The sequence below is a fragment of the Alexandromys fortis genome, unplaced genomic scaffold, assembly GCF_014885135.2.
Source record: "Alexandromys fortis isolate MF-2015 unplaced genomic scaffold, M_Fortis_MF-2015_v1.1 scaffold_18, whole genome shotgun sequence".
Lineage (NCBI taxonomy): Eukaryota > Metazoa > Chordata > Mammalia > Rodentia > Cricetidae > Alexandromys > Alexandromys fortis.
Window position 1 is genome coordinate 14,145,311 of NW_026067897.1, and position 15,772 is coordinate 14,161,082.

At 43.0% G+C, this 15,772-nt stretch overlaps 1 protein-coding gene across 7 annotated transcripts in view; it reads left to right on the forward strand.

Annotated features, from left to right (window-relative positions):
• Window positions 1-15,772, forward strand: part of Lpar1 (lysophosphatidic acid receptor 1) — a 160,240-nt gene that overhangs the window by 83,202 nt on the left and 61,266 nt on the right. For all 7 annotated transcript variants that reach the window (XM_050166011.1, XM_050166023.1, XM_050165984.1 and 4 more), the window contains one exon: window positions 7,958-8,116. In XM_050166011.1, the coding sequence (XP_050021968.1) occupies window positions 8,072-8,116 (45 nt within the window). In that variant the 5' untranslated portion in view covers window positions 7,958-8,071. The remainder of the gene's footprint in view (window positions 1-7,957; window positions 8,117-15,772) is intronic.

The following is a 15,772-nucleotide window of genomic DNA, read 5'->3' on the forward strand; positions in this document are numbered from 1 at the left end:
ACTTAAAAGATTTCTTTTGTTTAATTTGTGTGAGTGTTTTACTTTCATGTATGTCCATCCACCACATGTGTTCCTTGTGCCCAAGAAGGTTAGAAGGAGATATTTGGATCCCCTAGAACTGTAGCTATGGATGGCTGTGAGCTTCTTGGTGGGTGTAGGTGCTGGGAATCAAACTTGGGACCTTTGCAAGAGCAACACATGCTCTTAACCACTGAGCAACCTCTTCAGCCCCAACATACAAACTTTTAAGGTCACATCAAACCATAGCATGTAGCCAGTCTCTATATTATGAGATTGTAATTTTATGCTCATTAAACATTATCCTCTGGCCCATTCTTCCCTCTATTTGTCTGGTAACACTGGTATGCGACCAGCTTCTTTCCCTTAGCAAAATGTCACTAAGGTGCACCTTTATTGTTGCCTATGTCAGGGCTTATTTCCTTTTTAAGCCATAATGATATCCCATTGTATATAGCAACCAGTTTATTTATACATTTATATGTGTGTATCCATTACTGGACACTTGGGTTTTTCTACCCCTGGGCCATTCTAGCTATGCTATATGAACATGGGTATGTGATTAGCTCCTAAAGGTCCCATGTTAATTACTTTGGAAATGTGTTCAAAAGTGGGATTGCTGGCTCATAGTTTGAGTTTTCTGAGCTTCTTCCATGTTGCTTCTGTGTTGACTGCAGCATTTTACAGTCCTATGACCTTCGTTCAAGGGCTCTAATCTTTCACTTCTTTCTTCTCATGACCCCTTGTTATAGTTTTTCTTTGAAACTTCTTAGTAGCCAGTGCCGTGGAGTTTGCATTTGGCTGTTTTCTGTTCACCTACACACATCCTTGAAGGAAGTAGTTGCTCTATTCCTCCGCCCATCCTTTAGCACAGTGTTTGTTCTTGAGCTAAGAAAAGAACTTTCCCTGACAGATCATCTGTGTTCCATTTGCTTTCCTCAAGTGGGCTGGTTATCCTTATTTGAGTGGTTTCTATGCTGTGAGCCATAATTTCTAACAAACACGACATTCTATTACCATGAACCCTTGTGCTCCCCCACCCACAATGGCTTTCCATGATACCACTTTGGATTTCTCCACTGACACTTGACCTCATGTGTGGTTCTAAACTATTTTGATTTTGGGTATTGTTCTTTGCATTTCATTTTTTAAAAAATTAATCAATTATAGGTATTTGTTAAGTGTTAGCCCCATGGAGCTTGCTAAGAAAACAGTTCTTTTCTTCTGATTTCCCTGTTGTCCCAATGTGTGTTAGGTCTTTGTTTCAGTTGAGTCAGTGTTTATACCTATCTATTGTCATGCTGGGGATTGCATTTGAGGCTTTAAACCCGTGGACTGGCACACGTGAGGTAAGTACTGTATGGCTCAGCCTGTCTCCAGTCCTTCGTGAGTGGGTCCTCCTTGCTATCATTCAGTCCCCAAAAAACTTCTGTGTCTGTTTTAAGTTCATCATCTTCTTCATGATGGCTTAGTTTTCTTTGTATTAACTCTTCATTTAATACCAAGCTGTTTTAGTATTATAAACTCATTTGCAGTATATCCAGATGGACAACTGGTCTACCAAGGATACCTTCTCAGTCCCTGTGTGTGTCACCCAAGGATTGCTCTTCACAGTTAATTTCCTTTGGGTTTCTCTGTGTTAGCATTTACTGTCCTAGTTGTCACCTCCCTTTTCTTCCCTTTCCTTTTTGTCACATCTGTTAATTACTTCCCTCATCATTGTCCCTTTGTCTTCTTGCATGTAGGGATCTTATTCAATAGTCCAAAGGCACTTGGATTCCCACCTATTGGTTTATGAGTTCTCCTCCCCCTTTTCTGAGGTCTGTCAATATTTCTAGTTAAATTTAATGTTGCCGTTGTGGCTTTTCCAGTGCTAGGCTCCAATTCCACTTCTGCACACATGTTCAACATGCACTTGTCCTCTACTGCTCAGCTGTAGCCTGTTTAGCTCTTCTAGGACTTTTAAACCTCTATGTTAATGTGATCCTATCAAAGCTCATTGAGATTGGTAGCTTCTTATGGACATTTTCACTCTACAAAAAGAACTTTCCATTTTAGGGACTGTTTTGAGGTCTTCCCCCCTCCCCCACCTTCTTTCTTTCTTGAACCTAGGGTCATGTATGTGCTAGCCACGTATTCTGACTCTGATCTGTACTCCAGGAAGTACAGATCCTCCACTTACCACCTTTTATCTTCAGATAGGGTCTCCTTAAGTTGCCCTGGCTACTCTTTAACTTGTAGCCCTCCTGTTCTAGCTTGCATTCCTTTACTCCCTTATTCTTCTGATTTATCTCTTAGGGTTTCTACTCTAGTTCTCTATTCCTTTGCTCTGTTCTCCCACTTTATCTGAAAATTCTGGCCAGCTTTCTTAAGTTCACATTCTAATCCTTTTAAATTTGGAATTATTGCTTTTAAAGCATCCTGTTATTGTTCCAGTGACCGCAGCATCTCTTTCTGGAACTTACTGTTGTTAAGTCTTTTCTTTCTGACCAGAGATTCTGGAGGACAAGCCTATCTGCTTCAGGCTTCAGGGGAGGGAAGTCTGGTGGCAGATGATGTCTTGTTCTGGTGGAGGGACAGATGGGGACAGACATTAAGAAAGACAAGCTGGCTTGCCTGTGTCTCATCTCCTTGATGCTCTAGGTCTTGGGTCCAGAATTTTCTACAGAGTTTCTGCCAGACTGTCAAGCATGTTGCTGAACAATACACAGATATTAAGTCTGATTTGTTCCCTATTTTATCTCAAGTGTGTAACAGTTTTCTGAAAGTTGGGGCATAATTTTATATTTTCTTGATTTCAGCAATGATGATGATAATTTTTTTCATGTAAAAATTTTTATACAGAATCTCATGTAACCCAGGCTAATACCAAACTTGCCATGTAGCTGAGAACGACCTTGAACTTCTGATCCTCATGTCTCTACCTCCTGAGCTCAGGATTATAGGCATGTACTGTCATTTACAGCTTTCTTCCTGCTAGGATTTTGTTCACCTATCCTGTGTTGGGGTTAGTATTTAAATGTAGGTTTTCCCGTCTCAAAGATCTGGTTTGCCTTCTCTTCACTGATTGCTTTCTGTTTTCTGTTTCCTTTACTGCCTTCGTTTCAGTTCACAGTCCAGACTTAACCTTTCTTTGTCCCTTTGGTTAATGCTAACTCTTTTCTGACCTTGTGTCCTAGCGTGGTGACATGCACTGTGTTCAGAAATGTACTGCAGTGTCCTCAGCCATCTTACAAACATGAACTAGAAGTTTCTCCTCTAAGACATATACTTACTGCTTAAGTAAATATTGGCTCTAATTCTGGAATTTCTTTACTTAAACTCTGTCTTATGGGCTTAGTGCATTTGAAAGTCTCTCTGTTGCTTGTCTTTGGAGAGAGCCAGTATCTATTTTCTTCTTTTCTCCCCCTCACCCTTTCTTTGCTGCAGATCTACCCTGTGATTTTTCAAGAGACTTGCATGAGTCACTCCTTGACCAAAATCCAGTACAAGGAAAAAGGTTAGGCTTGGAGTAGATTAATTTGCCAATTAGAGGTTTATCTTCTTGTGAGGCCTGGGGAGGGAGCCAGCTCCAGTTGAAACAGTCAGATGGAAGTTTGCTTCCAACCAGAGTTTTTCTTTTAGGTCTTTGGTGTGGCATTCACTAATTAGCATAGCCATTGTCATCTGGCATGGTTGGCCCCCTCAGCAGCCAGCTTAGTGGCATTCTTCTCTCACAGTTTTCTGGTGAAATCTTCATAGCCTATGTAAAACAGGAGTAAGGTAGCCAGAACTGACTTGCTTAGTTGGCTTCTGGAGTCAGAGGCTCTCTTGAAAGAGTTAGTGGGTTTCAAATGCGCCCCAGCTCTCCCAGGTCTAGCACCCTCCCACTGCCGAACACACTTCCAGGTTTGCTAGATTCTCGTTTGCTTATTTTCTGTATGTGCACTTGGAACTTGCAGTTTCTTGTGAACAGGGTGTGGTGCCTTAGCTCATCGTGGACCATCCACGTCTATTCTCTCCAGCACGTGTTTGTGGAGGTGTAGGCAATGGTTTCTGAGGTTTCTAGGACTGATCCCTAAAGTTTCTGCCATCATCAGTCCTTCTGGTAATCTATCGCAAGAGATGAACCCGTGTGTATTACTTATCGGAAAATTTTAGTTTCCCCCTAAAATGATATACTTAATTGCTCATGATCCTTGATACTCCATTTCAATTTGTATATTTTTTCTATTCCTTGGATGAGAGTCTAGATACAGTTTTCCACTTTGCTTTCTTATACCATAAGTAGCTTCCTTTTCATTCCTTACTGTTTATATTCATATTCCCTTTGTAAATTAAAAAAAATTACTTTATGTTTGTGATGCATAGGTGAATATGTGTTCGTGTGTGTGTGTGTGTGTGTGTGTGTGTGTGTGTGACTTGTATTTGCATGCATGCCATAGCCAGAGGGTAACTTGCTGTGTTGGCTCCTGGAGGCCAGATGTCTTTCTCAATGGCTTAACACCTCATTTCTTTATAGGTGGAGTTTTCATGAGACAGTGGCCACTCCCAAATAATCATTCAGAAACTTAATATTAATTGTAAATGCTCAGTCAGTAGTTCAGGCGTATTACTAAGTAGCTCTTAAAACTTAAATTAATCCATTTCTATTAATCTATATATTGCCATGTGGCTTGTGGCTTTACCTGTTCTCCAGCATGTTTTTCTCCCTCTGCATCTCCTGGCATCTCTAGACTCTGCCCTTCTTCTATCAAGCATTCTCAGTTTAGTTCTCCTGCCTAACTTTATCCTGTTCAGCTATTGGCCATTCATCTTCTTTATTAAACCAATCACAACGACATCTTTTCACACAGTATAAAGGAATAGTCCTCATTTCTTCAGATGAGGAGCTCAACCCTTTACCTAGACTGTTTGAAGAGTAAACCCAGAGAACCTCCCATCTCTTCTTCCCCAGAACTGGGATCATAGGATTCTTCCCCCCCTCCTCTCTCTATATATTTGTATACGTATGCGTACATGTGCCGATGCCTGTGGAACCAGAGGATAATCTTGGGTGTCATCCTGAGGAATAATGTCTACCTCCTCGGAGACAGAGCTGACACAGGGTCTCTCATTGATCCATTAGTCACTGATTAAGCTGGACAGTCTGTGAACCCCAGAGACTCTCCTGTCTGCACCTCCCCAGTCCCGGGCCCACAGACACATGCTACCACACCTAGAGTTTTGTGTGGATTCTGGGGCTCAAACTCGTGTCCTCATACCTGCAAGGCAACCACTTTACCGAATGAGCTACCTGCCCAGTCCACCAGTACTCTTTCAGTTGGAGGGTTGGCCTGTAGAAAGAACCTGGGCCCTGGCATCAGGCCGGTCCCACTCCAGGTCTTAGAGCTCTCCTGGCTTTGTGACTGTGACTGGGTCATGTGACCTTTTTGAAGTCTTAGAAGTCTCGTGACATGAGCTAACTGCATCTAACTGAGACCATGCGGAATGACCGTTACTGAGCTTGGTGTGCAGAGGGCTTTCCTTGACTCCTGGCCCCCCTCTCTTTTCTCTTGTTGTTAGTAATGATGACATATGACAGCTTGGTTTTGGGGGTGGGGGGTTATCCTTTTATTGTTATAGACAAGGTGCTGTGTTCCCCTCTGGGCAGTCTTTGTACTGTGGCAACTGAAGTTACCTTGAGCTAAAACGAAATGGACTAGATTATACAGTATGACTTTTCTAGAATAGAATCCCACTTACTGGCTTTTTGTTGTTATCATCATGCTCTTTTTGTCTTCATTTATGAATATGGAAAGATGATATGAATTATAAATGCACAAGGAAAATAGAGAAATAAAAGTAGGGGTGAGCACAAGGTCATGTGTTGCCATGGGTCCTATAATTTTCCTAGGGTAGAACCCACACTCTAGAAGCTGTTGTAAAAAAAGCCATTGCCCCTTCCCCTGGGCCTTTCATTTAAATTATCAATGTCCTTCTCTTCCGCCTAAGAGTAGAGCTGAGGAAGATATCAGCATTGGCTCAGGATAGCTGTGGCATCCCATGTTGACGCTGGTCCAGGACAGCTTTCGAAGCTTGCTTGCTGTGCTTTGGTTCATAAAGCGATTGTCCTTCATTTAGAATCAGTAAAAGCTGGTATGAGTCAAACTGTGGTGTGAAGGCATAATACTTATGCAAGAATAAAAATGAAAACTTGCAGGCCATGGGAATTGCTGTGTGACCGGGGCATTTCTACAGAGGCTCAGCAGCCTGGAGCCAGTAGCACAGCACACTGTGGGATCAAAGGACTGGGATTAACTGTCCAGCTTCTCTGTTCCCACTGCACAAGGCTCAGATCGTTTGACCCTTGGTTTGTGACTTTTATTATTAAGGAAGCTGTCATTCTCCAAGAGCTGAACAATAGTCAGGCATCTCCTCGTATCCTGGTGAAGTTAGACAGTATGTTTGCAGCAGGGGCTGGCTCAGACCTGTGTGCTCCTGGTTTCCTTTAAGTGCTCAATGAATACATTTGTCCTCTCTTCTCCCCTTTGCCTCTCTCCTCTCCCACCCTTCCCCTTCTATCAGTTTTTTCTTTTCTCCCTTCTCCAGTGCCCTTCTCCCCTTCGCCCATCCTCCCTCTTCCTTTCCCCCATCTCTCATCTCTCTTCTCTTCTATCCTTCATCTTTTCAACACCAAGGCCTTACTATATAGCCTAGGCTAGCTTAGAACTCTTGATCCCCCTTCTTCTGCCCCGAGTGTTGAGATTAGAGGTGCGAACCATCATATGCCATCCTTGATCAATCTCTTTTGAGGGATTGCTAGGTGAGACAGAAGCTGTTGGAAGGGCAAGGTTTACTCAGAAGAAAGGGATGCTCATAACTTCTTCAGGTGAAATATTTCCCTTTATGGACTAAATTGCAATGCTCATATGACATGATCATGGAAAATATCCCTCCCCCCCACACCCATATTTTTAAGGCAGGGCCTCACTGTGTAACTTTAGGTGGCCTGGAACTCACTTTGTAGACCAGGATGGCCTTGAACTCACAAATATCTGCTTGCCTCTGCTTCTTGAGTACCGGGATTAAAGGTGTGGGGTACTACCTCTGGCCAGTCTTTGGACAGAACCAAGGTCCTAGCTTACTGCTGGAACTTCAGCATTTTTTGAGTTTCCTTAGTGAACATACAAATGAAAAAAGCGTGGGTTTTACTTTGTGGTTGTTTAGCACCCTCTCCTTGAGAAAGTCAAAGGATTTTAGGAACTCCCTCTCTCTTACCTGTAGGCAGGAAGTCTGATTTGTGGAACCCCCACCTCCCTGAGTTCCTGATCCCTTCCATCACTTACTCATGTGATAGTGGGGTACTTGATCTTAAATCTTTAAAGTATTCACTATGCTCTCTGAAGAAATGTAAATATGGAATCTCATTCCTTTCTTATGTCTTAACAACAGTGTACGAGTCTCTAGACTCCATTCTCCAAGCCTCAGGGTTGTTTTTGGCTTTGTTTCCACAAAAGGGTAGGGAGAGCTAAGGCTGAACAGTAGTCTTCCCTAACTGCTTGGCGGACCTTCTCTTCACCCTTTGTATATAGATTATCAGATCTCAAAAGTAGATTTTAAGAAAGCATTATTTAACGACAAGGTAGCTTCTCCTCTTGGAACAGTCTTCATGTGTCCCCAACTTGATGCTGTCTCCCCAGGACATCTAGCGTGAGTAGATGGCATGGGAGTCATGCCTTTCATTGGTAGATGGCATGGGAGTCATACCTTTCATTGGTAGATCTACCTCAGCAGGCCCCTATGTTCATTCAGCTGTTTTTTTTTTTTTTTTTTTTTTTTTTTTTTTTTTTTTTTTTTTTTTTTTTTTTTTTTTTTTTTTTTTTTGAGTGGAGTGACTTTTCCCTCACCTTGCCAGTGACTTTTCCCTAGCCCATGTGAGTCCTCTCCTCCTCATTCTGGGCTTCCTTATGTTTTGCAGGCTTACAGTTCCTCCTAGCATGACCGAGATCTGATCAGTCAACTCAAGCATTGTTTCCTGTGCCCGGCTCTGCAGTGCTGGGGCCTCCTCATTGCCCCAAACTACGGCACTGTCATGGCGGCTGCCTCTACTTCCGTCCCTGTAATTTCACAGCCCCAGGTAAGTGATTTGACCTGGGAGATGTTTTGTTGCTGTTGTTGTTGTTAACCATGGCTTTGTGTAACAGTCAAACTGAGTTTTAAGGAAGCATACTTTAATGAATGAAGCATACCACTCATTGTCACTTGCTGGTACTTTGACGGGGTGCTTTGGAGAGAGAGATGCTTTGTAGTTCAGGAAGCAGCTAGAACTGACCTCTGTTCACAGGGGACAGGTTTACCACACTCAGGATGAGAATGTTCAATTGACACTCCTGCCATCAAGCTCGAAACAAGACACGCCAGAAGAAGTGAATTCTGCTTCTCTTATTTCTGCCTTATTTTCCGGGGAGGGTGATACAAGTAATATTCCTCAGTTTGATCTAAGCCCTCCAAGACTTCTTCATTGTTTTTTTTTTTCCTGTAATTATTATTTTGCCTTGGCACATTCTGGGAAAACTGGAAACAAAATGGAGTTCTAGAAACTTCTGAGCAGTCGTCTCCGTAAGTGCTTTGGCTGTATATGGGGATCAGAAATTTTTCTAGGATGTTTTCTTTGTTAAGATTATGGTGTTACCTGCTGTTTTGAGTGTGCTAGTATATTAGTCTCAGCAGGCAGCATAGTGCAATGGGAGGGAAACAGACTTGGACTCATTAGGCCTTGGTTCATCTCCCTGTTCCTTGGACCGACGCCTCCTTGTCCCTCCCCAGCCTCAAACTCCACCTGTGTTATTATCCTTCACACAGTATTACAATGGAGAAAACAGTAGCTGGTATGCAAAGCACTCAAAAGTGTATAGTTTCTCATCTTCTCTCCCTTTCTTGTGACTCTTCTTTATCCTGTGTGGCTTCTCATTTATGATGCTCAATTTTAGGCAAAGGTTTAAGAAAAAAATGGGTACCTTTGAGCAAGAGGCATTTTAAATGCTTATATTTAGTACACAAAATACTGGGTTCCATTGTAACATTTTCATGTATCATTGTATTTTGCCCATTTCCCCTGATGCCTCTTCTGTCCTGCCTCTGTCCTCCCTCTTTCTGGTTTCCCCCACTCCATCCACACCCCCCTCTGTTTCCGTGCCATGCATATGGACTGTATTTGTTACTTTTTGCTGCTGTTCTAAAGCACCATGAACAAGGCAACTAAGAGAAGAAAGTGTTTATTTGGGCTTCTGTTTCCAAAGGTGTAAGAATCCATCATTGTCATGGAAACATAGCAGGCATCGCCTCTGGAGCAGCAAGCCCAGAGCTCACAGCTTGAAACATAAGCAGAAGCAGAGAATGATCTGGAAGTGACTTGAGGATTTTAACCCTTTAGGCCCACTTCCAGGGACATACATACTCCCTCCTGCAAATCCATACCTCCTGAATCTCCCAAACAGTGCTACCAGATTGGGACCAAGTGTTCAAATGCATGAGCCTATGGGGGACATTCTAACTCAAACCACCACGTGGACATAGTTTTTAACTCTAGCTTCTGTATATGAGGAAGCCGGAAGTCTTTTGTCTTTCTTCCCCCATCACCCAGTCTTGATGGCACAGGACATTGTTTTACCCATTTGTTTTCTGTCTCATTTAGAAGCCTATTATATTTTGTACATATTTAAAATAAGGACATCTGGGGTTTTTTGTTTGTTTGTTTGTTTGTTGTTGTTGTTGTTGTTTTTAAGAGAGTTGAGAAAGAAGGACGGGTTATTCTTCATTGCCTGTAGATCAGCAGTTCTCAACCTGTGGGTCGTGACCCTTAAGGGGAGTTAAATAACCTTTTCACAGGGATCTACTAAGACCATCAGAAAGCATAGATATTTACATTATGATTCGTAACAGTAGCACAATTACAGTTGTAATGTAGCAATGAAAATAATTTTATGGTTGGGGGGTTATCACAACATGAGAAAGTATATTAAGGGGTCACAGCATTAGGAAGGTGAACAAATCTTTCTTGGAGGAATATCTTTGGATTGCCAACCCCCAAATAGCAACCCAGAGACTTATTTTTAATTATGAAAGCTCAGTCTTAGCTTAGGCTTGGCCTACTAGCTCTTATAACTTAAATTAACCTGCTTCTTTTAACCTACATTTTACCATGTGGCTTTTTTATCTTTTGTTTTTTGTATGTCCGACTCCCTCAGTGTCTTGTTGGTGTCTCCACCTTTCTTCCCAGAGTTCTCTCTGTCCCTGGAAGTCCTGCCTACTTCTTCCTGCCTGTTATTGACCATGCAGCTCTTTACTAAACCAATCAGAAGGCTCCTCGGCAAAGACACGCTTCACAGTATAAACAGTATAAACAGATACTCTACCACAGGAAGGTTGAGAACTACTGCTACTGATTAACTGGGGGTTTCCCACCATGGATAAGTCCTTGTTGTCCTTTGACCTTTTCAGGAGTGTTTTGGGGGATGTTCGATGCTTGCTGTCATCTCCATCACGCCGTTTCTCTTTTGCTAGCTGGGTCCATCAAGGTTTCAACATTTGACTACTTGGGCATCTTGCTTCTTTTAACCCCTGTGGATCTTTGGCACCATAGGGACTTAGAGAATGGATCAAGAGGTTGAGTTTGTTTTACTTTAGGGTTACCATTTCAAAGCCTGAGGCAGCTGTTCCTGAGAGCGAGTTAGGTCCTAGCATGGGCTTTCCTGACCAGACATTTCAGCATCTCTCACTGTCGTGTGTCAGCTTTTCCAATAACACTGGCTTACCCACCGTGCTCCCTGTTCCGTAAACTACTATGGTTTGGTGCGTAATATAAATGCTTTCAAGTGACTCATTCCATCAAAATGTCCAGTACTCTCCAAAGTAGAAGGGGATCCTATTTAATATAAACACTGAGGGAAAAAAGATACTCTTAAAACTTTCCGGGGCGGGGGGGGGGGGCTTAAATTGGCATAGCTACTTAAGTGGGCGGGTATTAATCAGTATTAGTCGGTATTAATAAATACTGATGAGGCAGTATTTGTTGAATACCTTTGCAGTCATTCTGCTGTCTAAACACATAAGACCAAGGGAAAGTGTAAAAAGATAATCGTACCACGAACTTCCAAGTTCCTGATAGTCAGCTGTGGTTATTAATGAAGTTAGGTGTATGGGTATGATCTGAAGGGCACACAGCAGTTAAAACAGGCATTTCAGCATGCCTCTGTTGTCATCAGACACCTTATAAAAGGAAAAGAAAGAAAGAAAGAAAGACATAGAGTAATCCTCACAGGAAGAGATCATTAAAACTATAAAACAAGACCATGTGTTTTTTAAGGACTAACATATGGCTCATAAACAGAACTGCAGAGGGGAAAGCCAGCACATACATTTTCAATAGAATTCTGTTGCCCCCCCCAGAGGGCCCAAATTGGATCTGGGGAGATGATAAATCCCTCCAAAGCTTAAGCCTACCCTAAAGAACCGTATTTTGTAGCGTGTGACTTCCTTCGTTAGGGAGAATTTAAATTTAATTAAAGTTTTCTCCTTGAGGATCATTATTAAAAAAATAAACAAAAATGCCATGAAACACCGCTTTTCGGAAGCATGCACACGGGCCCTGTAGCCACACTGCTTGAGCTCAGATCCTCGAGAGCCTGAGGGCGTGTGTTTACCCTCTCACTGCCTCCATGCCCAGCTTGCAGAAGAAACAGAGCAGTAAAGAAGCCAGCCTTCTGGCATTGTTCGGAAAGTGTCATGTGCAGTTATGCATTCGGCTCAGAACAATGGCTGGTGCATATTGTCCATGCACATTGGCATGCATTGTCGTTACTGTTCCACCACTGGACAGGCCTCTATGTGCAAGAGTCAATGAGATAAATAAGGTTGTTGCCTTCCTCGAGTTGAGAAACGCGGTAGAAGATGGGCAGATAAGGAAACCACAAGTTAAAATGCTGGGTCACAATTACAGTGGCCCAGAAGTATGGCTATTCTTAGAATTAGCACTTTGGCTTCTTGCAGGAAGACCCCAGACAAGGAGCCCATGCATGGCTATGAGCTCTTTTGACAGGGGAGAAGAAAGAGCGTGTGCAAATGCCTGGTGGGCTATGGTGAGGAGAGCCACAGCCTTGGGATTAGTTCAGAGTGAGCACAGTGAGGTGGGGCAAGGGGCTGTCCCCAGAGGCTCCTCCACCGGACCACAGATCTGACTGTTGGACTTTGAAGAATTCTGTGAAGGGCTCGGTACCTAACTTAGTACTCAAGAGTGTATATTGTTCTCTCAGAGGACCCGAGTTTGATTCCCAGCACTGCACCCATACTAGGGGTTCATAGGTCTGAGACTCTGACTTCAGAGGACCCAGTGTTCTCTTTTGGCCTCTGAGAGCATGTACTCGTGTGTGTACATAAGCACACACACACACACACACACACACACACATAAAGGTAAAATAAATCTTTTTTAAAAACCAAACCAAACCCAGCATTTGGTGAGCTGGTTGAAATCAGCCATGGTGTTGTATTTAAACTGCAGAAGTTGACAAAGTCTTAGTATTAGAGGGTTTACAGGATTTTGAAAGCCATATTAAGGAAATGAACAAACTCTTAATGAAGCCTGTGGTGGTAGAGTGCTTGGAGTCTTAGACCTTTGGTTGAACCCTGTCTTGACAATGTTCTTGACAAATTCTGTAGCAATGCCAACCACAGTAGGCAAGTCCCATTCTCAGCCCATACTGGCATACTGGTCATAGCAATGGTCTTTTGTATTTGGGAACTAATACATTTGTGAGGAGTTAGCTGCAAGCTGGGATGATTAGATCACGGAGCAAGGTGGTTTATTTTTCAGGAGAGATACAGACCTTTGGACCCCTGGCTCTAGGAGTCTGGCTCTAGGTCATAATGAGCTTCCTGATTATAGGCTGATTCTTCCTCCGGGCTTTGCAGCCAGGATCTCCTTCAAGACGGGCTTGCCTGTGCATCTCAGCCCGTACTGATGGCCGCTCCCTATTAGCTGTTGTCTCCTGGTGCAGAGAAGGCTTGAATTATGTGAAGGCAGCCTCTCTTTAGGTGGCACATAACGAGCAGCTCTGACAGAGCCACCACCTTACCCTGACATTATCCAGCCCACGAACTGCTCCTGCAAAGGGAACTGACCATCCAGTGTGAGGATAAACTCACATTCAAGTGGGAAGGCCTGAGAATCCCTTTCCAAGACAAAGGCAAGAAGTGGAAGAACAAGAAAAGAATGTGGGGTTTTTTTTGTTTGCTTTTCTATTCATCTGGGAACAAAGAACATTTCTCCAGCGAAGGCTGCCTAACACCAGACATAAACTAATTAATATGGACAAATAGCCGGCGATTGTTTCAAATAACAATAGGGAAGAAAGCGCTCATTGTCACTCCCGATGTCTTCGCTGCTGTTTAGTCAGCCAGGCATCGGCCTTGTGCTTTGCAGTGAGACAAGTTTGTGTTCTCTGCTTGGCTACTGCCTGGTCTCCAAGATGCAGGCTTGTTTTCTTGTGCTGGGCCTGCAGCACCCAGCCCTGATGTCACTAAGGTGAGTCCCAGGATAATTGGGACAGACAGCCACAGGAAGTCGCCTCCACTGATTTATAGCTACCCTAGTCCGGAGTTGGTAAGAAGCTTCCATACCCACGGAAACCTGAGGATGCGTTTTGTAGACAGGGATCACTGAGATTGGTGATGTGTTCCTCCTGTCTTGTGGATGCTGAGGGGGTGGGGTAGTTGCCGTGTTCTGTTTCTAGAACTCAGCTAAACATTTATTTCATTGTGGTTGATGAGGTTCCGGGGAGTCGAATAGTAATTTGGATTTCAATGTTAATGGAAGGGTCCGTAGCTCAATACCAGAGTATGTCATTTGGTGATAGGGGTGTCTGAGATCGTAGAAGGTGCTTGGCTGCCATCCCTGGGATTCCAGTAAAGAAGGGACCTTTGCCTTCAGTGTTGTGGATGCTGTTCCCTTCTGCCTCTCGAGTGTAAAACGGCATTTGTGTTCACGCTAGTGACCGAGAGAGAGTTTGATCCCCTTAAGTGATTTTGTTTTCATTAAAGGTAGATGTTTGTGATGGTTTCCAGTGCCTTTGAGTTTTCCTCTGATGTTTTGAACTGTTTTAAAGCCTTTGTATTTTCAAAGTCTATGTCTTAGAAGCTTTTACTTGGAGTTGGATGAAAGCAACTGAGTTCTGCATTCCAACTCTGGATATGTTACTCTGAGTTTGAAGACTCTCTCTCTCTCTCTCTCTCTCTCTCTCTCTCTCTCTCTCTCTCTCCACTTCTTCCTCCCTCCCTCCTTTCTTCCCTCCATCTGCCGTGTGTGTGTGTGTGTGTGTATGTGTTGTTGTTGTTGTTTTTGTAGAAGCCCGTATTAAGAGGTTTCAACATTCTCAAGAATGATCACAAGCCCCTGCTACAATCTAGAGTCACCAGTTACCAAAGTTCAGCCCATTGGCTTCACATGTGGGAAGATGAGACACTTTAAGTCCACAGCTTTGCTCCATCCCTTATCTGTCTGCATATCTCACTATTCATCTGCCAGATATAACTTGTTTATATAACCGCAATTCCATTATCACACCTAAGAACTGAAAGCAGCTGCTGACATCATATTGTGCTCAATCGTGTTGTCATGGAAGGTCGGCAGACAGAGTCATTCGCTCTTCTGTTACTAATCCATCCCATGAGCTCTCATCATTTAAAAAGACAGTTTCCTTTCCTCTTTCCTCTCTGAAGGAGATGGAAATTATAACGAGACTTTCACCAACCAAGATTACAGAAATGAAATGCTCACTTTAGTGTTCCATGGAAGGAAGTTAAGGCAATAGTTAAAATTTGATTGCCAAGGAGTCAGGCATGATTTTTATTAGGCAAAAGTATGAATAATTAATAGTTGTATGAAATATTATTTTACTATGAATCATTCATTGCAGTATGATGTTCCCTGGGCCACACAGTGAAGCCATAGTGTGATCTGGCTTTACATACATGGACCTGAGAAACAGAAAGGGTTCATAGGCTTAGATCCATATAGACCTTGCAAGTCTGAGCTGTTATATACAGTGCCAAGAGGCCTTTCACTATAGGTTTTTCTTTCAGCTTTGTTTTTCATGTTGTAGAATTAAAACAACATGTGCCGTACTTGAAAGTGTAGATGGGAAGACAGGGGCTGGGTGCTTTGTGGAGTCTTGAATAGCTACCAGGCAGATGCTAGCTCTCACCATGTCCCCATGGTGGCTGTGAGAGTTCCTTATAGGAAGCAAGTGGCGGCTGCATAACGGTTTGTGTGTGATGTGCATCTGTCTTATGCCAGGAGACCCATCAGAGGAAAGCACGTTAGATAAACACTCTGTGGAAAACTCCCACGTGCTGCCAGGAATAAATGCACATGCAGATAAACACTGAGATTTCTGACTTCTTCCATCTTGATCTGTGCTCCGATTAGAAGGCAAATTTCTTCTTATATTGCTATTTAAATTCATTTATGCCCCTTCTGTGTTTATAAACTCAGCAAGTTTGCAAGGGTATCTTATTTTGGACTCTGAGAGTGCGTTTTCAATTTTTTCTTTCCTAAGATAAAAATCATATGGGGGGTGGTGGGGAGCCTAGGGCAAACCACAGAAGATACCTATGGAGTTTGTTTATTTATATTTCTAATATGCCCTTGTAATTGGTTCAGTCTGCAATGGTTGGTAAAGCTACTTCTTTGTCCCTACAGGGCCGGTGGCTTTCTCTCTTGCACCCACCCTGGTGC